Consider the following 26,510-nt stretch of genomic DNA (forward strand, 5'->3'; position numbering starts at 1 on the left):
AGCTGGTGAAGATGAGCTTGGGCAGCACAGCATGGCCCCTGCCTGCTCCTCCCTGGGGGCTGACCAGTTGTGGTGGTGTCCCCCCTGTGTGGATGGTGCTGGGTTCCCCAGGTGCTGGTGCCACTGGTGGCCATGTCCTCAGCCTCCTGGGCTGCAGAGGGCTCTCCAGGCCAGGTGGAGGCTTGTCCTACCCCTTCTTCTCACCTCCTTACTGGGTGCTGTCACCCCTGTTAACACCTAGTCTTGCCAGATCACCAAAGGGCTTGGGGTGGCTCCCACCCCAGCACCACCACTAGGTCCCCGTCTTGGCCCTTTGTGGGTGGGACAAGCTGGGATGTGGCACTTCTAGGAGCCTGGAAGCCTGCAAGATGCCACCCGTGCACTGACTTTGTCACCAAACCGTGGCATGGCCACCAGTGTGGGTCCCACTACCCTAGCAGGCTGCTGGCCTGTCCCATGCTGCGCCTGTCCGTGCCCTGGGCTGTCCCTTGTCCCTGCCAGAAGCCCATCTTCACCAGCTCCTACCCATCATGGTTGTGCTAACAGCACTGACCCACCTCTAACCAAAGGGCCACCAGCTGGGGTGGTGAGAGCGAGGTCCCTGCTTGGCACTGCCTGGTGATGACCTCTGGTCCCCTCATTGGGCAGGGCTGTTCTGGGCTTGCCCTGCCCCAGGGGAGGACATGGGAAGGTCCCAGTAGGGACAATGGCTCCGTGCCAGTGGAGGGGGGAAGGTTTGCCTGCCCCTTGCTGCTCCTTGTTTCTTCCATCTTCCCCCTGCATGTCTCCATTTCCACCCACCTCTAGCCACCACACGTCAGGGCAGCCGGACTGGGGGGAGGCTGCGGGCTCTGGGAGCTGCAGGTGACAACTCTCTTTTCCCTTTTGTATTCTTCCTCACCTTCCTCTGGAGATCTGCCAGTGCCTCTGAGGTTACTAACAGGAAGGGCCGGGAGCCTGGAGGAGGTTGGTGGCCATCCTGGGGGCAAACAGCAGAAGTTGGCATTGTCCTAGGGCTTGAGGGACCCATCACCCAGGGCAGACTGGGTGGGAGCAAGAGGGCTGGAGCCAAGATGGCAGGAGCTGCCTGCAGCCCCACAGGACAACCCTAGTAGAGAAGCTACCGACTTCTGACCATGGCCGCCAGCCTCCCGTGGACTCGCAGACCCTGGCGCGTGCTTCTCTGAACCAAGTGTCTGTTTCTCTGGTGGCCCCCTCCCCCTCCCTGCCTCTCCTCCCCCGACTCGCACCTTCCCTTGGACTCTTCTGCTCTCTTGCTGGCTCCAGCTTTCTACACGGCGGCCCCACTCACCTCGGCCGGGATCCTGCCCGTCATGCAGTCCCTGTGCCCTGACGGCCAGCGTGATGAGTTTGGCTTCCTGCAGTACTCCAACTCCACGTGAGTCCTGCTCTTGCCACATGCTTCCCATCCCACCCTGCACACTACCGCATGCTCTTGCACATAGCCTGCCCCTTCCCATGTTGACGCTGCAGCCCTGGGGGTGAGGCACAAGCTGGTGTCCCCCAAAGTGCTTGGGTGCGGACCACCATGTCCGTGGGGTGAAGGGAACACCTCAGCCCATTCCACTGCTGGTTCCTGAGTGCTCTGTGCTGGGAGGAGGATGGAGGTGGCCCCTGTGGACACCTCAAGGCATTGAGGCTCTACTGTGCTCTAGCACACTGGATTCAGTGTGCAGGCAAGGGCAGTGGTGCCCCATTTCAAGCACCACTGCTGCCCTGAGGGGCTCATTCCCCCCCGAGCTCTGGGGAAGGTGTCTCCATCCCTCTGTCCCTAAAGCCAGGGCGGTGCTGGGCTCTTGCAGGGTGACGCAGCTCCTGGAGCACCTCAGCGAGGCAGTAGAGCAAAGCAGCCTCTTTGACCCACGGCACCCGGGGCTGGAGGAGGAGCTGGAGTCACTGCGCCGGCACCTAGAGGCCCTCAGCAGCTCTGAGCCCAGCTCCATGGAGACCCACTTCAGCAGCCAAACAGGTGGGCTGTGCCCTGCCTGCCCCTGCTGCCTGTGCGGGCAGGGACAGAGGTGCCAATCTGCCTGGCATCCAGCGATGTGATGGTGTGTGGCAGTGCCCTGCCACTGTCCTGCATCACTGTGTTGGGCAGGGCCAGCTGTGGTGCCACGCCGTGTCCCTGATGCTTGTGGGCTGCTCTGACCCCCTCCCCTGCTCCTTCCCAGGGTCCGGTTTCACACTGGCATGGGCAGCCAAGGACCAGGGCGAGCTGCAGCGCTTCCTGATGCAGAACATGTCCCTCCCCAACAGCACAGCCGAGCTGCTCTTGGGCTCCAGCATTGACCTGCAGGAGGTGGGTGACTGCCAGGCTTTGCAGAAGTCTGTGCTGCCTCATGCATAGCATATCCTGGCCCAGACTGAGCCCTGACCATCAGACCCATGGGATGGTGGCCAGTAGGCACCCAGCTGGGATTTATCCTGCCCTGCTACCCTGTACCAGGGCCTTGCTGGGCAAGCGGGTGCCCCTGCTTCCAGCACACCTGGCAGCCCCACTCCCATCCTGGTGCAGGTGTACCGCCTGTTTTTTGGTTCCTTTCCTTTGGTACCTGATGAGACCCATGAGCGAGACCTGCGGGATGGATTTGGCCCCGGCGAGAAGATGACGTGGCTGGAGGTGAGGAGTGGTGCTGCATGCAGGGAACATGGTAGGGCAGAGCCCATCCTCTTGTCCCATCCACATCCCACCGCAGAGAGATCTGGGGGTATCTGTCCCAGTAGAGGGGCTGTGATGGGACCTTGTCAGGGGGCAGAGCAGGAGCGGGGATGATTGGGGTTCATCCCAGTGCTGCCACCAGTTCCCTCAGTGCTACGAGGCACAACAGTGCCTGTGCCTAGGTTTACCATTGTGGTGGGGGATGGCACTGCCTGAGCACTGGCTGTGGAGGGAGCAAGGGGAGATTGTTCCCTCCATGCGGCTAAGGTGCAGGGAACCCCTGCACTTTGCATCTGCACATCCTTTTTCTTCCCCTCCCCATGGAGACCATGGGTGCTGTGGGGCTGTTCACGTATGCTAGGGGACTTAGGGAGCCCCCACCCCACCAGCCATCCCTGTTCTTCCTCTTGCAGAAGAGCCTCCCCAGTGGCTGGAGGAGCCTGCGGGAAGGGCTGGTTCACAGGGCGCTGCGGGACCCCGTGGCAGCCTCACGCCGGCCGGCACTGCTCCGCATGCTCTCCCAGGCCCTGGGCCTCGCCAGCGCCGCCATGGTACCCACCGCCTCTGACAGCCCTCAGGCCTTCATCACTGAGATGGAGGTGAGCACCCCGTGGGGCAAGCTGGGCTGCTCTGCCAGGGCAGGCACTGCAGCACTGTTCCCACAACTTCCTGCCCTGTAGGGTGTCCTCTTCACTGGGCCAGCGCTGGAGCAGCTGACATGTGAGCAGAGCCCGGGGGGGCTGCGCCGCCTCTTGCGCGTGACCCCTGGGCAGCAGCCACTGCTGGCGGTGTACCGGGCACTGGCCTGCAATGGCAGCCGGGCCACCCGCCAGGAACGCTTTGCCCAGCTGGCCACCGAGCTCCGGGAGCAGCTGGACACCCCCAAGATTGTCAGCAGGGTGAGAGCTGGGCAGGTGGGGTGACCTGGGGGCAGGGATGAGTCCTGGGCAGGGTTTCTACTCACCTGGGAATGTGTTGGGGCAGAGGACTCTGTTACATGGCCTGGCCTCTCCTGGTCACCCCTTTGCATGACACAGGCACTCGCCAGCCGGCTCCATGGTAGGACCCCAGATGATTCCTCCTCTAGCACCCACTTGGATACTGCCTGTCGGGTGGGGCTGCGTGTCCCCAGCGTCCTTCAAGGTGTCCCTGCAGGCTTCTCTACCCAGGACTGGCAATGCCCTTGGTGGCACAATTCAAGGCTGTCTCTGAGGTTCCCCTTCTAGTCCCACCCAATTCTGATGCATCCTTTGCAGTCACAGAGGGCCACCTTCCTGTCTTGAGTGACATCTTGTGTCCCTCAATACATCCCTGCCAGCATTTGCCACCACTCCCACTGCCTGATAGCCACGGATGCACAGTGATGAGTCCAGGGCCCTAGCTGGGCACAGCTCCAACCTTTTAACCAAGAAAGTGGAGTTGCCACTGCTTGAGGTCTCCACTGTTTCCCTCCTGCTTGACCCTGTTGCCCCAACAGTGGGTAACTCCTTGTCCACTCATTCTTGCAGCTGAAGCTGGATGAGGTGAACAACACAGCTGCCCAGCACCGCCTCCGTGCCCTCCTCGAGGACCTGGTGGAGATGGAGAAGGTTCTCCGGGACATGGACATCCTCTCAGCGCTGGCCAAGCTGCTGCCCAGGGGAGCCTGTTCCAGCAGGGCCCCACCACCCACTGCCAACAGCACCAGCTGGGCTGGCACCAATGCCACAGCTGGCAATGCCACAGCAGAGGAGGAGGAGGGTGCTGAGGGGGGCCCAACTGGCAGTGACAACCCCCAGGGGCAATTCTCGGCGTTCGTGCAGCTCTGGGCCGGGCTGCAGCCCATCCTCTGCGGCAACAACCGGTAGGAATGCTGGGGGATGGCTCCAGGCACTCCCTGGACGGGCCAGGGGTGTCACCGCTTGCTGAGCAGGCAGGATGGATGCTGTACTGCATCCTTGTACTGCAACCAGGGATACTTCCTGGGTTAGGCAGCACTGTGCAGGCACAGGAACAAGTGTGAAGTCCCCTCATGGGCAGGAGTGGGAGCTGCTTGCAACAAGGGGTGCTGGGGCTGGAGCAGAGTGGACAGCTTGAGCCCCCTTTGCAGGACCATAGAGCCTGAGGCGCTGAAGCAGGGCAACATGAGCTCGCTGGGCTTCACCAGTAAGGAGCAGCGGAACTTGGGCCTCCTTGTGCATCTTATGACCAGCAACCCCAAAATCCTGTATGCACCCATGGGCACTGAAGTGGATAAGGTCATCCTGAAGGTGAGTGTGCATAGGCTGGGACCCCCATCCTTCCTCTCCCACCAGTCCTTCTCTGCAGATGCGCTGACTGGCAGGGAAGAGGCTGACTGGCAGACATAGGCAGCCCTGGCCCTTGCTGGGGAAGCAGTGCCTGTGGGAGGTGGGCAGGTACCTCTACGGCCGCTAGCCATCCCAGAGAGCAGGAGGCTCCCACCTCTGCCCGCTGTGTGACCTTTCCCCGACCACAGGCCAATGAGACTTTCGCCTTTGTGGGAAACGTCACCCACTATGCCAAGGCATGGCTGAACATCTCCCCTGAGATCCGAGCCTACTTGGAAGAGGGCAGGCTGCAGAGGCGCATCCGCTGGCTCCAGCAGGTAGGACAGTGTGGTGGAGACCGACCCTGCCTGGGATTTACTGCCCTGCCAGTGGAGAAGGGGGTGTCCTGCTCCCAGCTACCCTGTAGCTTCTTCATGGGGTGCTTCCTGGTACCCACCTTGCTCTTGTGGAGACTAGTCTGGATCCCTGCATAGGGTGCACACTGTGCCCCATCCCCAGGATGAGCTTTGGGTCCTGCGTGTGTCCATGGAGAGGACAGTGACCTGAGAGGTAACACATAGTCCAGCTTCTCCCTCCCATGTCTGTCTCAGTTCACCGCTGACCTCCACAAGCACCCAGAGATCCTGAATGTCTCTGACAGCGATGTTCTCCACAACTTCCTCAACGGCAACTTCTCCCTACCCAATGCCAGCATCCTGCTCCAGCAGCTGGACACTATTGACAATGCTGCCTGCGGCTGGGTCCGCTTCATGGCCAAGGTGAGGTGGTGCCCACCTGTGGGAATGTAGAACCACCCACAGCTAGGCTCTGTGGGATGAAAAGGGGCAGATCCGCTCAGACCTTAAGAGCATGGGATGGAGCCCATGGGGGCATGGGAGAGATAGTGGCTTCTGAGGTGTCAGGAGATTTGGGGTAGATGTCAAGGGTGGAGGTGCCCATACACTGTTCAGGAGCTGTGGGGTGGCTTAGGGTGGCACATGCTGTACTGTGTGGAGGGTCTGTGTGCTAAACCCATCTTTGGCCTTGGGGTCTCACTGGCCTGCTGGAGTATGTCCAGGGAAGGGCAACAGAGTCAGGGAAGGGTCTGGAGCACAGATCTGATGGGGAGCAGCTGATGGAGCTGGGACAGCTCAGCATGGAGAAAAGGAGGCTCAGGGAGAGCTTTATAACTCTCTACCATTACGTGGAAGGAGATTGTAGCCAAATGGGAGTTGGTCTCTTTTCCCAGGTGACAAGTGACAGGACAAGAGGAAACAGCCTCATGCTGTGCCAGGGCAGGTTTACTTTGCATATTATGGAAAATTTCTTCACTGGAAGGGTAGTCAGGCATTGGAACAGGCTGCCTAGGGCAGCGGTACTATCCCTGAGAGTGTTCAAAAAGTATGTGAATTTGGCATGTGGGGACATGGTTTAGTCCTGGGCTTGGCAGTGCTTGTGTTACTGGTTGGACTTGATGATCCAATCTTAGTGATTCTGATTCCCCTCCCACTAGGTCAGCGTGGACATCTTCAAAGGCTTCCCAGATGAGGAGAGCATTGTCAACTACACACTAAACCAGGCCTACCAGGACAATGTCACGGTCTTTGCCAGTATGTCCCTGGGAAACAGCCCCTTTGCAGGGGTCCCTGAAGCCATGTACTTCTCCAGCCATGCCCAGGAGCCATTGGCTTTGGGATGTGGCTTCCTTGATGCATGCGTTGGGTGGGTGAACAGGCTGAACATCTCACAGTGCCCCTCCTCTGCTCCAGGCCGAGCACTGCTGGATGCAGCACCCTGCTGCTGTCCCAGCTTTCCCACTGCCACTGCCTGCTGTCCACATGCCCTTGCATCCCGTGGGGGTCTCACATCCCGGGGCCATGCCACCCTTCTAATCCGTGGCAGCCCGTATAGTGTCCTTGGCTGGGACATGCTGAACCCTTCCCCATCCCCGTGGGCTGGCCAATGTGGCTGTCCCTTGGTGGACTCCCTGCCTCTCCTGCTGCCTGCAGGTGTCATCTTCCAGACCAACAGGGATGGCTCACTGCCCCCCCACATCATGTACAAGATCCGGCAGAACTCCAGCTTCACAGAGAAGACCAATGAGATCCGACGGGCATACTGGCGGCCTGGCCCCAACACTGGCGGCCGCTTCTACTTCCTCTATGGCTTCGTCTGGATCCAAGGTAAGTGTCAGCACCCTGCCACAGCTGCCCATGTCTCTGGCCCCTGCCCACTCAGTCTGACCTCTCCTCCTCCTCCACAGACATGATGGAGCGCGCTCTCATCAACACATTTGTCGGCCACGATGTGGTGGAGCCTGGCAACTATGTACAGATGTTCCCATACCCGTGTTATACCCGGGACGAGTGAGTAACACCCACCTGCAGGACTTTTCCCCTCCCCCTTTGCAACCAGGACACTTCAGCTCAGAGAAGGGGACAAGTTTGGGGGCCTGAAAGATTAGTAGTGACATTAGGAGTGATAAGCAACTAGTTAAGCCAGTTCCTTAGACCACCAGACTCAGGAAGGTGGTGGAAATTAAAGGGATGGCACGTGGGTCTCTTGGTGATTATGGATCACAGTGGTCTGGAGACAGCACCTGGAGAAGTCCCAGAGCCACTAATGCTCCTGGACAGGAGGGTGGAGAGGACCTCATCCACACCAGAGTGGGCAGGGCCCTGGACTGAGCCTGCGGCTGCTACCTGCCCGCCTACCAGCCAGGACAGTGGATTGTCCTGTGGGCTCACTGGAGAAGCTCTTTCAGGGCACTAAGGAGGTGCTGGGGTGGGGACTGGTTGTCCCTGAGCAGTGGGAGAGCCTCTCCATAATCCTGTGCCCCAGGGTCTCCCTGGATCTCTGCAGCACTGCCATGATCCAGCTCTCTCCTCTCTACCTCACCAGCTTCCTCTTTGTCATTGAGCACATGATGCCCCTGTGCATGGTGATCTCCTGGGTCTACTCGGTGGCCATGATGATCCAGCACATTGTGACTGAGAAGGAGCATCGCCTGAAAGAGGTGGGGATGGTGGGAGAGATATTTGGGGAGGAGTGGGTGTCTGAGCTCTACATTCTGTGCTGTGCCCCTGGTCACCTTCCCTGTGTCTCTGGGTCACATGACCTGGGGCAGATGTAGATCCCAAATCCCTGGACTAAACTGGTCCTTCTGAGTGTCCCCAACACTCAGTTGGAGATGAGTCCTACCCAGCGCTGGAGGGAGCTGAGCTCCTTAGCACCCTGGCACAGGGTTCTGTGTCCTGCCTGCTCCCAGCAGCCCCCACGACCCTTCGGTGCTACCCCTTGTTCTCCCAGCCCACTGAGAGTGGCAGCAGGGGCACACAGGGTCAGAACAGCCCCACTGAGCAGTTTTGACCTCACAGGTGATGAAGATGATGGGCTTGAACAACGCGGTGCACTGGGTGGCTTGGTTCATAACCGGCTTTGTCCAACTCTCCATCTCAGTCACGGCACTCACTGCCATTCTCAAGTACGGCAAGGTCCTGATGCACAGCGATGTCCTCATCATATGGCTTTTCCTCGCCATCTATGCTGTGGCCACAATCATGTTCTGGTGAGCTGCCCCGTCGAGCACAAGTCCCCCCAGGCAGCTGATTTGAGGAGCCAATTTATCACCTCAACGCCACCAAAACTGGATGGTGTGGGGAAAGCCCTGGGGGGGTGAGATCTGAGGTGATGCTGTCCTCCCTTGCAGCTTCCTGGTGTCAGTGCTCTACTCCAAGGCCAAGCTGGCCTCTGCCTGCGGTGGCATCATCTACTTCCTCAGCTATGTGCCCTACATGTACGTGGCCATCCGGGAGGAGGTGGCGCATGATAAGATAACGGCCTTCGAGAAGTGCATCGCGGTGAGTTGGCTGCGGGTGCTGGGGAGATGCTTGGCCCCAGGTTTGCCCCATGCATCCCATGTCCAGTACAAGGCCACCAAGCTGTCACCAAGCCCTGGGCAAGCCTCTGCCTGTATGAACCAACTCCGCTGTGGGGCTTTGGAGGCATCTCCAGAAGGTTTGGTGCCTCTCAGGGCCAGGAGCATCTCCACCCAACTGGGTGGAGCAGCACTGGGTAGGAATTCACCCCAACCTGTTCCTCTGGAGCTGGTCTGTCATTCCTGCTGACCTCCCATTCCCTCCACCTCTTCACAGTCCCTCATGTCCACCACAGCCTTCGGGCTGGGCTCCAAGTACTTTGCACTGTATGAGGTGGCCGGTGTGGGTATCCAGTGGCACACCTTCAGCCAGTCACCTGTGGAAGGAGATGACTTCAACCTCTTGCTGTCCATGATGATGCTGGTTGTGGATGCCGTGGTGTATGGGGTGCTCACATGGTACATCGAGGCCGTGCACCCGGGTACGTGCAGGTAGAGGGGCATAAGGGCACCCTGGACCTTACGGGAGCTCTTTGTTGGGGAACACCTGCCCACATGCCCTCACCCACTGGTGACACCAACAGGTTCCTTGGAGTCTTCAGCTGAGTGTCTCAGTTCAAAGGCCAGCTGTAGAAAAGGTGTCCACAACTAGGACACTGACCCCCTTATCCATCCTCGGGGAGGTGTCTCACCCGCTCCCTTTTCTTTGATCATAAAGCTGAAGCATGAGCCAACCCAACCCAAATCCCAAAGGACTGTTTCCTGGGACAGCCCAGCAGCACTGCCTTGAGCCCAGCTGGCTGGAGTGCTCACAGCCCCTACCCCACAGTAGTGACCCTGAGCTGGGGAAACCCCCATGCCTGTGGGGACCAGCTCTGCCCTGGCCCTCAGCTGACCTCTGTGTGGCCTTGGGTGCAGGGTTGGCCCTGACTCCCCGGGGCTGTGGTTGCAGGCATGTTCGGCCTGCCGCGGCCCTGGTACTTCCCTTTTCAGAAGTCTTACTGGCTGGGCAACGGGCGCGTGGAGACCTGGGAGTGGACCTGGCCCTGGTCACACACCACCCGCCTCAGCATCATGGAGGAGGATCAGGCCTGTGCCATGGAGAGCCGGAGGCTGGGTGAGGGCAGCTGGGGGTGACAGTGGGTGGCACAGGGATGGCCCTGGCTCTGCCACAGGGTCTTGCTGTGGCTGTGGACCCCTGTGCTCTTGTTGGGGTAGGATCCTGAGTCAGGCACTGCAGCCTGTCTGAGAGCTGCCACTGTAGTGCAGGAAGGGGGTAAGCTGGCAAGAAGCAGAGGGGAAGGAGCCAGAAGCCAGCACAGCCACCATGGGATGGAGGCGGGTTGCTTCATACTCCAGGAGCCCTGCTCCAAGCCTGGCTTCTTTGGCTTCTCACCATCCCACTGTCACAGCAGAGGAGACACGAGGCATCGAGGAGGAGCCAACCCACCTCCCCTTGGTTGTCTGCATCGACAAGCTCACCAAGGTCTACAAGACAGACAAGAAACTGGCACTGAACAAGCTGAGCCTCAACCTCTATGAGAACCAGGTTGTGTCCTTCCTGGGGCACAATGGTGCGGGCAAGACCACTACCATGTGAGTGCCTGTCTGGGCAGAAAGGGGACATGTCTCTCTGGCCAGCTGCAGGGGGTGGAGAAAGGGCTGTAGGATGTCCCTGCAGGATCCTGTGGCAGCTGGTGCCATGCCCAGAGGGTAGCAGTGTGGGGCTGGCACAAACATGGGACAGGCAGCGGGTTCGTGGCCCTGTGCTGATGTTGCTCTGCCTGGGGCCCAGCAGATGCTCCCAGAGGTGGTGGTTGGGATCGGGAGCAGATTGAGGAATACAAGCTCCCTCATATTGTTGCCTTTCTCCATCCATTCAGGTCCATCCTCACTGGCTTGTTCCCTCCAACCTCCGGCTCCGCAACCATCTACGGCCATGATATCCGTACGGAGATGGACAAAATCCGGAAGAACCTGGGCATGTGTCCCCAGCACAATGTGCTCTTTGACAGGCTGACAGTGGAGGAACACCTCTGGTTCTACTCACAGCTCAAGAGCATGGCAGAGGAGGAGATCCGCAAGGAGATGGACAAGTAGGCACCCTCCAGCTCCTTTGGCTCCATCCATGCCTTTGGCATGAGTGAGTCTCCTTCCTGCTGGCTGGGCTATGGGGGGCAATCTGGTGGCAGAGATGTCCCCTAGAGCAGCTCCACCAGGTGTTTTCCCACCCTTAAATGTATCAGGCTGTGGAAGCAAGCAGAAGAGGCTCATAGCCTGACAACAACTGGGCAGTCCCAGTGGCCAAGGGCCACAGGTACCACATGGGGAAGAGGTGTCATGTACTCCCCATAAGCACTGAGCACCAGTACAGCTCCCCCAGCATCCCTGGTGCTTCTGCCCTGTCCCCAGGATGATTGAGGACCTGGAACTCTCCAATAAACGGCACTGCCAGGTGCAGACCCTCTCGGGTGGCATGAAGAGGAAGCTGTCAGTGGCCATTGCCTTTGTGGGTGGATCGCGGGCCGTTATCTTGGATGAGCCCACAGCTGGCGTGGACCCGTATGCCCGCAGGGCCATCTGGGACCTCATCCTCAAGTACAAGCCAGGTGAGCGGAGCTGGGCAGAGCCTGGCATGTTCCTCTGTCCATGGCAGCCCTGGCCCCTCTGCTGAGGCTCTGTGCTGCCGTCAGGGAGGACCATCCTGCTCTCCACACACCACATGGACGAAGCCGACCTGCTGGGGGACCGCATCGCCATCATCTCCCATGGCAAACTCAAGTGCTGTGGTTCCCCACTGTTCCTCAAGAGCACCTATGGTGATGGCTACAAGCTGACGGTGGTGAAGAAGCAGTCAGACACCAGGAACAGCACAGGTTTGGAGAGCAGCAGGACCCTTTGTTTAGAGGAGTAGGTAGGACCCTTTTTCAGCCCAGGAAAGGAGCGAGAGGTCAACACCCAGGTGTTCCCATCCTGAGTCTTCTTAGGCCATATGGAGGGCAGAGGGGATGGGAGAGGGGTGTAGGAGGTGCCATGGCTTCTTCCAGCGGAGCCCTTGGTCAGATCCTGCATGGTGGCGTTTGCCTCCAGGTGCTGGTTCTGTCCAGCCTGTGGGTTGGCTACCAAGACATCCAGTGTGGACCACAATGCAGAAGCCCATCCCCAGGTCAGGCAGGGTGACCGGGAAGCTGCCAGCACCCCATGATGGAGGCTTGAAGGAGCCCCCACGGCACTGGGTGGTAGGGGGAACGTGGTGGGTCATGGTGGGAGGCCAGGTGTGAAGTGACCGATGGGTGCTGCCCCTCTGCCCCAGAGCCAGGCCAGCCACACAGCCCCCTGGCCCACTCCTCTGTCAGCCCCTGCTCTGAGCCCCGCGTCTCCCAGTTCATCAAGAAGTACGTGGCCTCCTGCCTCCTGATCTCGGACACCAACACAGAGCTCTCCTACATCCTGCCCAGTGAGGCTGTCAAGAAGGGCTGTTTTGAGAGGCTCTTTCAGGTACCTGAAGGGGCTGGCAGAGTGGGCAGGCCAGGGGGCTGTGGTACTGTGGGCATCTCCTGCCCTCGTCACACACTGCTTTCCCCCCACAGCACTTGGAGCAGAGCCTGGAGGAGCTGGACCTCACTAGTTTCGGGCTGATGGACACCACCCTGGAGGAGGTCTTCCTAAAGGTGTCTGAGGAGGACCAGTCTCTGGAGAACAGCGATGTGGGTACGGGTGCTGCGGGGGTTAGCGAGGGGCTGTATGCTCTTCCTTGGCTTGGTGAATGCAGGAGTCTCCTCTCCTAAGGGGAGGAGATGTTTCCAGCAGAGCCCATCCCAGCAAAGGGCAGCCAGCCTCTGCTCTGCTCCGGGTTTACTCCCGCCTGGAACACTGTATCCAGCTCTGGAGTCCTCAGCACAGGAAGAACTTGGCCACAGAGATGCTCTGAGGGCTGGAGCACCTCTGCCAGGGAGACAGGCTGAGAGAGCTGGGGGTGTTCAGCCAGGAGAAGAAGAGGGTCTAGGAAGATCTTAGAGCTCCTTCCGGTGCCTAAAGGGAGCTTGAAAAAATTAAAGAGAGGGACTTCATGTGGGCAGATAGTGATAGGATAAAGTAGAATGGTCTTAAACTAAAAGAGGAGAGGCTTAGATCAGATGTTAGGAGGAAATTCTTCCCTTTGAGGGTGGTGAGGACCTGGCACGGGTTACCCAGAGAAGCCGTGGCTTTCCTATCTCTGGAAGTGTTCAAGGCCAGGTTGGATGGAGCTTGAAGCAACCCGGTCTAGTGGAAGATGTCCCTGCACATGTCAGGGTTGTGGAATGAGATGAGCTTTAAGGTCCCTTCCAATGCAAACCAGTCTGTGATTCTATGATCCATCCCCGCTCCATGCATGCTGCAGTGAAGAGGAGCATGACTGGTGGCAACCCACCTCTTTCGTTCCAGACATCAAAGAGTCCAAGAAGGATGCCCTGCAGCCACCCACCCCTGAGCTGGGCCCAAAGCCCGAGGCCAACGGGGAGCCCCTGGCCGAAGCAGCGATGCCAGAGAAGCCCGAGGTGGAGCTCAGCAACCTGGTGACCTGCTCTAAGCTGGCACAGTCACAGGCGTCCCTGCGCTCGGCCTCCTCAGTGGGCTCCGTGCGGGGTGACGAAGGTGGGGCTTATTCCGAATTCTTTGGGGATTATGCACCCCTGTTCGATAACCGGCAGGACCCCGATAACATCAGTCTGCAAGGTTGGTGCCACTGGTGCCCGGCCAGCGGCAGGGGCCAGGGGAGGCACTTGGCTGGGATACGGAGGGTTCACCGGGGCAGGGCAGAGCTGGTCCTGGCCCCACAGGGTATGCGGTTGTGTCCAAGATGGGGGGCTGTGCCTGCTGGGATGAGAGCCCACAGGGAGGGGCCTGATGGTGCATCCACCAACACAGCACCCAGAGAGCCACAGCATGGGTGGGAGGGCTGGGAATAGGCTCTTCCACCAGTTTGCAACCCCAAACTGGGAGGTAGGGTGTGGGGAGGGGGTCTCGTGCTGAGGCATGGAGTCAGCGGGGGCAGCTGGCATTGGCTCTGCCTCTGCCTCTTGTGGGTCTCCAGTGCCACCTTGCAGACTTGTCCGACTAACATGCCCACTCCCCATACTGGCACCCATTGAGTCTCTCCTCCTGGCCCCTGGGCCCAGCGTCACCTTCCAGCTGGTGGCTTCACCTGCCATACCCTGCCCCAGGTGCAAGGCTCTCCCTTCCTGGATGCTGGGATTGCTGGATATGGAGGGTGCAGACAAGTGCCTCGAGGTTGCTGCTTTAGTCACAGATCCTGTTCTGGGCTATCTCAGCAGCTTTTGTGATTAATTCAGGGATGTGCCACCTTTAACCCCCACCAGAGCTGCTCTGAGCACTGTGATTTGGGCTGTGGGAGGCAGACCCGGGACAGTGCCGTGGCAGAGCTCCCACTACCTTGCTGGGACCCCCACCTGTGTCCTGTACCCTGTTCCTGACTGTGCTGACCCTTCACCAGCTGGGAGAGCTGATGGGAAAATGGAGGAGTCCTGCAAAAAAGCACCAGTTTTGCTTGGGTTTCTTTAAACTGTTGTCTAAATTTACCATTTGGGGCTAAGAGGAACCTGCCAGCCAGTGGTCTTGCTTCACACCACACTGCTGCTGTGGCTCTGTAGCAGTCAGGGTTGGGTGCTGCCCTGTCCTTTGGGCAGCTGTCCTGGGCTGGGTGTCCAGCTCAGCTTTCTGGGAGCCCTGGCAGGTGTGGGAGCAGCTGTGCCAAAGGGCTGATATCCCTCTCTCCTCCCCAGAGCACGATGCAGAGGTGGAGGCAGAAGACTGTGATCTGGCAGGGCAGGGGAGCTTCAAACTGGAAGGCTCGTGGCTGAAGCTGCGCCAGTTCCACGGGCTGATTGTCAAACGCTTCCACTGCGCCAAGCGCAACACCAAGGCCCTCTTCTCACAGATCCTCCTGCCCGCCTTCTTCGTCTGTGTGGCCATGACTGTGGCCCTCTCCGTGCCCGAAATAGGTGCGTGTGTGCCACCCACCTTCCTGCATGCTGGGGGTTACCTTTTCTGCCTGCCCCGGTGTAGCTGATGTGGACACTGGCTGCAGGAGGACAGGGTCAAGGCACAGTCTGCCTGCGTGCGGTGGTGCTGTAGGTGTGAGCAGGTTCCTGTCCTTGTCCCCACAGGTGACCTGCCACCCCTCATCCTCTCACCGTCACAATACCACAACTACACCCAGCCCAAGGGCAACTTCATTCCTTACGCCAATGAGGAGCGGCATGAGTACCGGTGAGAACCATCACCGCTGGTGACCAGTACCCCGTGCCCCAGCCCCATCCCTGTCTCCATCCCTGGGACTTCAGGGAGGGTAGGGAGGAATGCAGCCCACAGCTGGCCTGGCACCAGCGCTGGCTCAAGCTTGGAGCAGAGCCCTGACATCCCCTGACAGAAAGCAGCCTCTGTCTTGGCCAGGATGTCTCTGGGAGAGGTGCCAGCCCTGACACTGCAATCAGCAGCCCAGTCATGCCAGGCACAGGTTGTGTGTGCCCATAAGTGCCAAGGCCTCAGGGAGGTCCCAGGAGAAGATGGCCAAGGTGGCGAAACCTGTGTCTCCTGCTCCTTGCTCTTCCTTACTGGCTCACTTTCCCTGCAGCATCAGGCTGTCTCCCGATGCCAGCCCTCAGCAGCTCGTGAACACTTTTCATCTGCCCTCTGGTGTGGGGGCCACCTGTGTGCTCAAGACACCCTTCAACAACACACTGGACCAGCCCATGCAGACCCTCAACCTTAACAGCAACGAGTCCAAGATGCTGGCAGCCAAGTACTTCGATGCCATGTGCATCGACTCCTTCACCCAGGGCCTGCCGCTCTCCAACTTTGTGCCACCACCTCCATCCCCGGCTCCCTCTGACTACCCCATCTCAGTGGATGAGGACCTGCTCCGTGCCTGGAACTCTACGACCTCTGCTGTCAAAGGTATTACCTGTGCTGGGTGCTCAGATGTCTGGGATTTGTCTCCTTCAGGGAGATGATGCCTTTCCCCACAGAAGCAGCTCCAGGGACCCCTGGAAGTGCCTGTCAGTCTGGCCTGGCCACAGCAGAGCCTTGCTGGGCTGAATTCTTGGCTCAGGACCAGTGCTTGGAACAGTGTCTCCATTCAGCCACCACCATGCCAGTTGAGCCCCGGGGTGGTGACATTGTCACCAGCCCTGCGGCCAGCTTTGTGCCACCTTTGCTGGACGTTCTCCCCCGCCATTGCTTTCTCCAGGCCCACTTCGTAGCCCCTCTCTGAACCATTCTGTCGCCCCAAAGCTTTTCCTCCCATCCATCTCTTGGACCTTCTTAGTCACCAGGACCTTGCCTGGCCATCCCATCACCCTCATGCTGTCCCCAGCAGCTGGGGCAGGCAGGAGCCTGCCTGTGAGCCACCCTCTCTGCTCCTCAGGGACCGTGACCTCGGCCCCCGCTCTGCCCCGTATCATCCATGAGCCCATCAAGTGCACATGCTCCATGCAGGGGACTGGCTTCTCCTGCCCCAGTGGTGTGGGGGGCCACCCCCCGCAGATGAAGGTAGTGACGGGGGACATCCTGGCAGACATCACAGGGCGCAATGTCTCTGAGTATCTGCTCTACACCTCGGACCGCTTCCGGCTGCACAGGCAAGAGGGGAGGCTGGGGGGGTCTGCCCTGCACCATGGAGCAGGAGTGAGGATCAGGGATTTGGGGATACCTGCCCCAGGGTGCTGGCTGGAGCCAGAAATGGCTCCACTCCTGGAGGTGGGGGACAGCAGTCACAGCTTCCTCAGCAGTGCCTTGTCCACCAGGTATGGGGCACTCACCTTCGGCAATGTCCAGAAATCCATCCCAGCCTCCTTTGGTGCCAGGGCTCCTGCCATGGTGCGCAAGATCGCTGTGCGGAGAACGGCCCAGGTGGGACGGCACTGCACCCTGGGGTGGGGGGAGATGGGTGGGGAGGAGAGGGTGGGCGGGCGGGCAGGGCCCTCTGGCCCACTGTTCTGCTGCAGTGCTCTCTCCTCCAAGGGCTCTGGGGGGGCTCCAGCTGGGTGGGGGGTGGTCAGCAGGTCTGGCCCAGCACAGTCAGCAGTGGCCTGCTCTCCCCACAGCCCTGAGCACAGGATGCCTGCCCTGTGGCTGGCTGTCCACCCCATCCTATCCCTCTCTCCCAGTACATCTGTGAGTCCAGCTCTCTTGCCACCTCCCACCACTCCTCCTCCTCTAGGTCTTCTACAACAACAAAGGCTACCACAGTATGCCCACCTACCTCAACGCCCTCAACAATGCCATCCTGAGAGCCAACCTGCCCAAGAGCAAGGGCAACCCTGCTGCCTACGGTGAGGAGCTGGAAGGGTGTTTGAGCACAGAAGCACATCAGGAACAGCATTAGGGCATGGTCCATCCAGGCTCCAAAGTGCAGTGTTCCATCTTGGGCCTGGCTGGGTCAGAGGTTTCACACACTTGGCTCTGAGATGTGAGAGCTGGGCAGAGCCCTCTGAGGTCTGGGCTGGGGCAGAGTGTCCCAAAGTGCTGCCTGATGGTGCCCGGGCTTGTGAGGGTGCTCTCCAGTGAGAGAGGGCTTGGCCTCGAGGTGCTGGGTTACTTCAGAGAAGGCAGCTCCTGGCTAGCTTCTGGTTGAAAACCTGTTCTGCTCAGAAGTTGGGACCAGGCAGACTAGGGACGAAGTTTTGTGTCCTGAGCCAGTTTTCATGCTTCCATGTTTCTTCTTGGTCCTTCTTGCAGGCATCACGGTCACCAATCACCCCATGAACAAAACAAGTGCCAGCTTATCACTGGATTACCTGTAGGTCCAAGGAGCTGGCCTGAGGGAGGGTGGCTGTCTCATGGGAGGTGGGGGCTCCTCACTGGTGGTTGCAGGGGAACGCTGAGGCTCCTGCCCTGCAGGCTGCATGGTGGGCGACAGGATGGCTGTGATGTGGCAGTCCCTTTGCCCTGTGCACAGTGACTGTCCCACAACCAGGATGGGTGGCCTTTCCCCAGGCAACTGATGGGGTCCCTGCTCTCCTTGCTCCTCATCCAGCCTGCAAGGCACAGATGTGGTGATCGCCATCTTCATTATTGTGGCCATGTCCTTCGTCCCAGCCAGCTTTGTGGTGTTCCTAGTGGCCGAAAAGGCCACCAAGGCCAAACACTTGCAGTTTGTGAGCGGCTGCGACCCTGTCATCTACTGGTTGGCCAACTACGTGTGGGACATGGTGAGCAGTGCACGTGGCCCCACTAGCCAAGCCCCCAGGGCTGTGCCAGGGAGTGGGCAGCCACAGAACTTCCTGTCTTCTCCAGCTGAACTACCTGGTGCCGGCCACATGCTGCATCATCATCCTGTTCGTGTTTGACCTCCCGGCGTACACCTCTCCCACCAACTTCCCTGCCGTCCTCTCCCTCTTCCTGCTCTATGGGTACATTGCTCAGAGGGGTGGTGAGGAGGCACTGGGGAATCCCTCCAGAGTCTCATGGGGTGATGGTTTTAAACTAAAAGAGGGGAGATTTAGACTAGATATAAAGAAGAAATTTTTGGCAATGGGGATGGTCAGACACTGGCCCATGTTGCCCAGAGAAGCTGCTGCTGCTCGATCCCTGGATGTGTTCAAGGCCAGGTTGGATGGGTCTTGGAGCAACTTGATCCAGCTGAAGTTGTCCCTGCCCATGGCAGGGGTACTGGATTAGATGACCTTCCAATCCAAGTGTTTTTATGATTCTGTGCCCCATCTATGCTGTGGCTGCGCAGGCAGGGCCTGCCCTTGGGGCTGATGTTCTGCAGTCCCCAGAGCTGGTTGGGGTGGATTGGCTGCAAGGGCTGGGGTGTGAGAGCTTGGGAGTGGCAGGCTGGGAGATGGGCGATCTCAAGGCTGGGGATCCCTCTCCTGCCATACTGACGTGTACTCCTGCTGCTCATCTCCCCAGCTGGTCCATCACCCCCATCATGTACCCGGCCTCCTTCTGGTTTGAGGTGCCCAGCTCTGCCTATGTCTTCCTCATTGTCATCAATCTCTTCATTGGCATCACAGCCACTGTCGCCACGTTCCTGCTGCAGCTCTTTGAGCACGACAAGGTATAGGCTTCATGGCTCTGCTGAGGGCCATCAGAAAGGGAAGCACTGCCACTGGGTCATGGGATGGCTCAGGCTGGGACAGAACTTAGGAGATCTTTGCTCCCAGAATGAGACCTGATCAGACTGGACCTTGGGTTCCCGATCTTACCGCACACTCAGGATTGTTTGCTGCTTGTGTCTTCTCCACTGTCCCCACAGGACCTGAAGGTGGTGAACAGCTACCTGAAGAGCTGCTTCCTCGTGTTTCCTAACTACAACCTGGGCCATGGCCTGATGGAAATGGCCTACAATGAGTACATCAATGAGTACTACGCCAAGATCGGTACAGCCTCTTGCTCCCTCCCTGCCTCTCTTGCTCCAGGGCATGTGGGGCTGGAGGGAACCATGATGCTGGCACATCCCCTCTGCTGGCCCAGCGGGGTGTCCCAAGGCCCAGAGCAACCTGGAGCAAAAACCCAGGGGGGTGGACTAGATGGGGCACAGGAAGAGATATGGCTGAAGGTCAGCCATGGCATAGCACCGGGGTGCTGAAAGTGGCTCCTTGAGCCTTCTCAAATAGCAGCCTCACGGGGAGAGGAAGGTGTGAGCCCTGACAGACGTGTGCAGTTCTTCTGCTGCTTCTGCTGCTGCACACTGCCTGTGGTGGGTCATAGTGGGGCCGTGGTAGAGATGTGGTGGGCTGTGGTGGAGCTGAGGTGTGTTATACTGGGGCTGCGTTGGAGATGTGGTGGGCCATGGTTCAGCTGTTCTGGGCCGTGCTGGGGCTGTGCTGTGACAGGAGGAATGGGGGCTGCAGGGACTTTCTTCTCCCAGCTGGGGTCTCTTGGCTGCTGCCCAACCGAAACAAGCCTTTTGCCACTCCCAGCTTCAGTCTGGCCTCAGAAGCAACCCTGCTTCTTGAATAGCTTCTTGAATAGCTTTTGTGCATAACCCAGATGCTGCTGGCACCATGAGGGGCAATTTTGGGTTAGGATCTGACAAATCCAACTGATACTACTCTCAGTTGGATTTATTCATCCTACTGAGGTTGAAAAGCTACCAGATGATTTCCACAGCACCTGTGCTTTGAGTAGAGAAGCATGTTTTGACCAGCCCAGGCAGCTGCCATGGGGAGCATGGGAGCAGTTTTGTTGTTACGGGTCAGTTCAGGAGGTGTGGTCAGGCCGTCCCCTCAGGAAGGTGTCCCCAACTGCTCTCTCCTCTTCCTCCCACTCAGGGCAGTTCGATAAAATGAAATCACCCTTTGAATGGGACATAGTGACACGGGGGCTTGTCGCCATGACAATCGAAGGCTTCGTTGGCTTCTTCATCACCATCATGTGCCAGTACAACTTCTTCCGGAAGCCCCAGTGAGTGCGGTGGGCAGCAGGAATGGGGGGCTGGCCATGGGGTAAAGCTTTGCTGTTGGGACACCTGAGCTCCAGGCTGCCCCTCTGGTGGGTGTGAGTGGGAGCTGCCCAGCCCCAGCAGGGATATAGCTCCTAGTCCCACATCCCCCTCCACTCATGCCCCCTACCACAGGCGCCTGCCTGTCTCCACCAAACCCATCGAGGATGACATTGACGTAGCCAACGAGCGGCACCGGGTCCTGCGTGGCGACGCCGACAATGACATGCTAAAGATCGAGAACCTCACCAAGGTGGGGGCTGCACCAGGCTGCAAGGACACACCTGGGACCAGCCTATCTCAGGGACATCACAGGGCTGGAGATTCAGGTGGCTCCTGGTGAGCTGAGCTCCCATCCCTTGCCCTACCAGGTGTACAAGTCCCGCAAGATCGGGCGCATCCTGGCCGTGGACCGGCTGTGCGTGGGCGTGCGCCCCGGGGAGTGCTTTGGGCTGCTGGGCGTCAACGGCGCAGGCAAGACCACCACCTTCAAGATGCTGACGGGAGATGAGAGCACCACGGGCGGAGAGGCCTTCATTAATGGGCACAGGTTAACGGGGGCACGTGTCGGGTGAGGCTATGGGCTGCCCTCTCTCCTGGGGCCTGGATGAGGTTTGCTTGGAGGGCTCCCAGGATGAAACAGCGTGAGTGAGCCTGTGTGTTCCCAAGGGACACTGCAGCTCTGTGTCCTCCTGCATCACCCACCTCGGATGTGCGGCAAGTGACAGTGGCCCTGGGCTAAGGCTACCTGGTGGGGTTTTACCTGGGGGAAGATGCTCCAGTGTAAAGACATGTGAAAGGGGCCTCAGCAGCAGGGTCTTCATGAAAAGCAGTTCCTTCTCCCTACTTCCCCTCCATCTTCTCCCACAGCATCCTGAAAGAGCTCCTGCAGGTCCAGCAGAGCTTAGGCTACTGCCCCCAGTTCGACGCGCTCTTCGACGAGCTGACTGCCCAGGAGCACCTGGAGCTCTACACCCGCCTGCGCGGCATCCCCTGGAAGGATGAGGAGCGGGTAGGGCTCTGGGTGGGCAGTTGGCAGCACCCAAGGGCTGGTGCTGTGCCATGGGGATGGCATCTCACTGGGCAGCAGCGGGATCCTGAGCCAGTGCTGCTGCCCTCATGGCAGTGCTGCCCCGGCGGTGTGCCCACGTGGGCTGCCAGGGCCAGGCACACGTACTCACAGGCCCCCACTGGCACTTGACTGTGCCAGGGGCTACCAAGGGGCTCCCCTCACTGGCACATGGCTTGTGGTCCCATCAGCAGCTGATGTGTGCTGTGTAGCCCAACCCGTGCCAGCTCTGCCAGCCCTATGGCCTTGGCAGGGTGACAGCAGGCCCCTGCACCTTGCAGGTGGTCAAGTGGGCACTGAAGAAGCTGGAGTTGACCAAGTACGCGGACAAGCCTGCCAGCACCTACAGCGGGGGCAACAAGAGGAAGCTGTCCACTGCCATCGCGCTCATCGGATACCCGGCTTTCATCTTCCTGGTGTGCCTTGAGGGTGCAGAAATAACCCCGGGTGGGAGCTGCCCACCCCTGGCTCCTCCACACATGTCCTGGAGTGTGGGACAGTGTCCTGAGCTAGGCTCAGGACAGGAGGGGGCTGGTAGGGTCCCTTCCGGGGGCTGGCATGTCTGAGCGTGCTGTCTGTTCGCCAGGATGAGCCAACCACAGGGATGGACCCCAAGGCACGGCGCTTCCTCTGGAACCTCATCCTGGATGTCATCAAAACGGGGCGTTCCGTGGTGCTCACATCTCACAGGTCCACGGGGGTTCTGGCTGCGCCCATGATGCCTCCAGGCATCTGGGGTGTGCTGCATGGGAGGGAGGGAGCTCCCTTGTCCCCAGGGAATAGAATTGGTAGGGGCATGGGGAGCAGGGTGAGCCTGGGACACGCTCTGTTGCCTTCTCTCATCCCTGGTGGTGTGGCCACAGCACCTGGGTGATGGTCTGGGGAGCCCAGCCCCCTACCTGCCCCCACCATAGCCCTGGCACTGTCCTCCCACGTCCCCCCACTGAACCCTGCCCTGTCCCTCCAGCATGGAGGAGTGTGAGGCGCTCTGCACCCGCCTGGCCATCATGGTGAACGGGCGGCTCAAGTGTCTCGGCAGCATCCAGCACCTGAAGAACAGGTAAGAGCCCTGCGGGAGCCAAACACCCCGTGTTCACTGCAGGGCAGGAAGGAGTTGGGCCCCCATGGTTGGGTGACAGTGTGGCACCCGTGACAAGATGCCAGCCCTTTGTGTGGGTGCTGCTTTGGAGGTGGGCGGGAAACAGGCTCACTAGAGTGCTCTGGTACTGTCCTGGTGTGCAGCGGTAGCAGCCTGAGAGCATTTTCCCCTTCCAAGGACTCAGTTCTTCCCCATGGGGGTTCAGATGAGAGGACAGGTCCTCACAGGGTCCCTTGTCCCCATGCAGGTTTGGTGATGGCTACATGATCACGGTGCGCACCAAGTCCAGCCTCAACGTCAAGGAGGTGGTGAGGTTCTTTAATCGCAACTTCCCTGAGGCTGTCCTCAAGGTGAGCTGCCCTCGGTGGCCATGCTGTTCCCTGCCAGCCCCCACCTTGGGGCACAAGCAGCTTTCATCCTCTGTGGGGTGACTGGAGGGGGTCTGGGAGCGAGGGCTCAATGCCCCACCCTGTGCACACCCCCAGGAGCGGCACCACACCAAGGCCCAGTACCAGCTGAAGTCGGACCAGATCTCACTGGCACAGGTCTTCAGCAAGATGGAGCAGGTGGTGGACGTGCTGGGCATCGAAGACTACTCTGTTAGCCAGACCACACTGGACAACGTAAGCCTGGGGACAGCATGGGCAACTGGACACTTGTCCACAGGGATGGTGGCCGTGACAAAGTGCCAGGCAGGATCTACCTTTGGTGCAGGAGTTGGAGCTGGATGGGGAATACAGTGGCAGCCACCACATGGTGGAATGCACTGGGTCCTGTCCTGGCAGCACGAATGACAGGCGAGGGGTGGCTGAGGGTAGAGGCGTCTGCGAGGATACCTCTCATTCTCCTGTCCTTCCCCCACACCCAGGTGTTTGTGAATTTTGCCAAGAAGCAAAGTGACAACCTGGAGCAGCAGGAGACCAGCCCCAGCTGTGTCCTGCAGTCACCCCTGGAGCGCTTGCTGAGCCTGCTACGCCCCCGCACTGGCCCCACTGAGCTGCGGGCCCTCGTGGTGGAGGAGCAGGAGGATCTGGAGACTGACGATGAAGGCCTCATCAGCTTTGAGGAGGAGAGGGTGAGAGGTTGTCCCTGGATCTGGGTGTCCCTGGTCCCACCTATGTCCCTGCCATGGAGCCCTGGGACTGGGTGCTGCAGCACCAGAAAGGGCACATGGTGGAGCCAGGGCCAGGCCATGCCAGGGGCTCTCTGGAAGGGGTGGGGGTTCTCTGGGATGGATGGCGGCTCCACCACCTGGGCTGGACTCTGGCCCCAGACGCCCTGGGTATGCTGGCAGAGTGGGCAATCCCTGAACCCTGCCTGTCTCCCTGCCCAGGCTCAGCTTTCCTTCAACACCGACACGCTGTGCTGAGACCCCGGGGGCAGCCGCATTCCCGTCTGTGAAGTCACCAAACCCTTTTGGCCTCTCCCCTGCCTTTTCCCTGTGGAGCGGAGCTGCCGCAGCTGGAGGCACATGCCAGGGAGGACACAGTGGGCAAAGCAATGCTTGGATGGACTTCTTGAGCCACCATGGGTGGCCTTTGTCTCCTTCAGTTCCAGAGCAGTATCACTGTGTGGTGACAGGGGCCATGGTCCTCGGCCTGTCCAGCAGGCACGTGCCATGGATGGAGACTGCAAAGGAAAGGACACAGTTTGGCGCTAGCGCTGCCGGCCCCACATGCCTTGGGGCAGAGACACCCAGGCCTGTGAGCGGTGCCTTTGACTGGACACTTGTGTTGCACTCACCCCAGGGACCCTTGGCTGTGGGACCCTGCCAGGCCTGGCCCCATGGAGCTGGAGGAGGGATGACTGCTTCTGTATTGCCCCTGGCCGGCACTGCCCTGGGCACCACAGGGACAGGTCTGGTGCTTCACCCACAACCGATTTCTGTCATCGGTGGGATGTCGCTGGGGGTCTTGGCCCTGCTGATATGTCCTGCCCACCCTGGGGTCTGTCCACCCCAGCCCTGCCTGGCCTTGGGCACTGACTCCATCCCCAGGCAGCAACACTCCTGCAGAGACACGCGGGGGGGCAGAGGGGTATGTCACAGGGTATTTCACATGCTGGCACCAGCTGTTTTCCCCTCTGACCCTAACCACGTCCCTCCCCCTGCCTCCTGCCTGCCCTCACCATCTGCTTCGCCCATCACAGGGCATTGCTGCAGCTCTGCCATCTTTTTGCTGTGTCCCTTTCAGTGTCCCCTTGCCCTGGCACTCATTCCTCCGTGTCCAGCCCTGTACAGGAGCCACCTGCACTGGTTTCTTATTGTTGGGTCACTGGCGGTACTGTAAGAGGGGTTGCTGCACCCCAGGATATCTTTGGAAGGTGGTAGTGGGTTGGTCTTAAGGTACGAGGTAGGGACAGTCAAAGTGGGCATGGGCACAGCTTGGCAGGGGTGCCCGGGGTGCTGGGGAGGGGAGGATGGACCGTGGCAGTGGGGCTGGCAGTGTCACTGGGCCAGCAGTGGACACCCCCTCAGCCAGCAATGCCCCTCCTTTTTGCAGAGGGTCCTTCTGCCTTGTCACCCACAGGGACCATGTCTGGCGCCTGCTGCTCTCAGCAACCTGCAGTTGTGCCCAGAGGCAGAGTGACAGCAGGGCCCGTGATGCTGACCCTGACCCCCAGCCAGGCTTTGGCAGCAGCCCAGGGTGGCCATGCACCTTCCTGGGGAGCACGTGAGGCCCGGCTGCCCTGAGAGCTCTGCTGCCGAGCTGGCTGCCATGGGAGGTGTGGGGCACACGGCGTGGGGAGGCCTCTTCGAGCCACCTCTGGCCCCACTCAGGCACAGGAGCAGGGCCTGACCTCCACTGTCCTCGTGCCCCCCTGGTCTCACCAGCCTTGTATGCCACCTGCTATAGATTGTGATACAATATACAGTATTTTCAATAAGGGGAAAACTGGGGGGAGAAGCTCTATTTTCAGATTTTTCAGACCATATTTTTTTTAATGGCATATGGGAAACTGGCTGTTTCTGGGGTGGAGTGGATGGCACATGGGGGCAGCCCCCAGTGGCGTGCCCTTGCTCCCTTGCTGGGCACATTCTGCCTTCCTGGGCGAGTGTAGGGGGACGAGCCAGCTCGAGCCTTGCCCTTTGCCATCAGGGAGAGGGCATGGTGTGATCTTTGAGTCCCCGGCTGTCACTTCAGTGGTGGCACCCTGGGGACCCTGAGGCACACTGGGCAGCAGTGCTGCAGTGCTCTGGGCTTTGTCCTCACCCCACAGCTGCCACACTGCCCTGTTGCTCAGGACTCTGGAAGGGCACTGGCACTCCACTCACAGTGTCTCCCCTTTTCTCAGCCCTCCCCACCACCACCATGCCATTGTCCCTATGGCTTTGATGGTCAGTGGACATGCTCTGGTGCCCATACAGCCTGGATGGCCACGGTGGTCTCCCTGCCCTGGGCTCAGGGCTGCCTGGGCACAGACCCTGCTGGGGCCACCCCAAAGGTGGCAGCAGGGAGGGAGCAGGAGCGTAGTGCCCCAGGGCATGTCCCCAGGGCAGGGGTGGCTGCTGCCTTAACACTGTTCACTTGGTTGAGTTTGGCCCTACTTCCAGCCTTGCCTCCCCTGCACGTCCTTGGCCACCAGCCACGGGTGCAGCGCCAGTGCCACACTCAGCCCCAGGCATGGGGCCTCTGAGGGGCGGGGAAGTCTTGGAGCTGCCTGTACATTGCTAGCAAACAAAAAAAAAAGATGAAATGTGAAAATACTGATCATTTTAAATAAAAAATAATAACTGGATCCAGTGAGGCTGCGTGGTTGGTGATGGGTGGGAATGTCAGGTCCCAGTGCCTGGGAGGGATCAGGCTGAGGAGGGGGTTGGCAGTGCCCAGGGTGGGGGTGCGGGAGCCTGCTGTGGGCAAAGGGTCCTGGGCCCAACACAGGGGTGTGCCCAGTGCTTGGCATCATTTGGACAGTGGTGGGGTGGCTGGGGGTGCAGGCAGGAGCCGTGGCAGCTGGCAATGCCACCAGCCTCCCTCACCGGCTCAGGGCTGACAGCAGCTGCAGTGCAGGGGCCCCATGCCAGTGCGTCCCGCCTGTGCCGTGGGGCCAGGTGTGGGTGGGAGCG

The 26,510-nt window shown here is 59.7% G+C and overlaps 1 protein-coding gene across 4 annotated transcripts; it reads left to right on the forward strand.

Moving 5' to 3' along the window:
• The first annotated feature begins 11 nt into the window (after positions 1–11).
• Positions 12–26,182, forward strand: LOC135425214 (ATP-binding cassette sub-family A member 2-like). Of its 4 annotated transcripts, none has more exons than XM_064677308.1 (48): positions 12–174; positions 1,288–1,399; positions 1,824–1,990; positions 2,193–2,320; positions 2,537–2,641; positions 3,094–3,279; positions 3,361–3,579; positions 4,189–4,523; positions 4,770–4,929; positions 5,157–5,285; positions 5,559–5,726; positions 6,461–6,557; positions 6,957–7,130; positions 7,211–7,313; positions 7,849–7,963; positions 8,325–8,515; positions 8,657–8,807; positions 9,102–9,306; positions 9,777–9,941; positions 10,237–10,420; positions 10,708–10,920; positions 11,237–11,433; positions 11,518–11,700; positions 12,138–12,322; positions 12,415–12,535; positions 13,250–13,540; positions 14,608–14,826; positions 14,992–15,094; positions 15,459–15,781; positions 16,251–16,464; positions 16,630–16,735; positions 17,046–17,157; positions 17,564–17,624; positions 17,862–18,036; positions 18,122–18,237; positions 18,743–18,890; positions 19,089–19,212; positions 20,107–20,239; positions 20,412–20,529; positions 20,648–20,826; positions 21,147–21,288; positions 21,627–21,761; positions 21,932–22,035; positions 22,313–22,405; positions 22,692–22,794; positions 22,930–23,067; positions 23,313–23,519; positions 23,778–26,182. In XM_064677308.1, exons 1-48 carry the CDS (start codon positions 12–14, stop codon positions 23,811–23,813), a joined length of 7,536 nt encoding a protein of 2,511 aa, XP_064533378.1. In that variant the 3' UTR covers positions 23,814–26,182. The 4 variants fall into 4 exon arrangements, with proteins under 4 accessions (XP_064533378.1, XP_064533380.1, XP_064533379.1 ...); XM_064677310.1 differs by having other exon boundaries at positions 13,250–13,459; XM_064677309.1 differs by having other exon boundaries at positions 10,240–10,420.
• Positions 26,183–26,510: the final 328 nt, after the last annotated feature.

Source organism: Pseudopipra pipra, chromosome 20, assembly GCF_036250125.1.
Source record: "Pseudopipra pipra isolate bDixPip1 chromosome 20, bDixPip1.hap1, whole genome shotgun sequence".
In the NCBI taxonomy this organism is placed as follows: domain Eukaryota; kingdom Metazoa; phylum Chordata; class Aves; order Passeriformes; family Pipridae; genus Pseudopipra; species Pseudopipra pipra.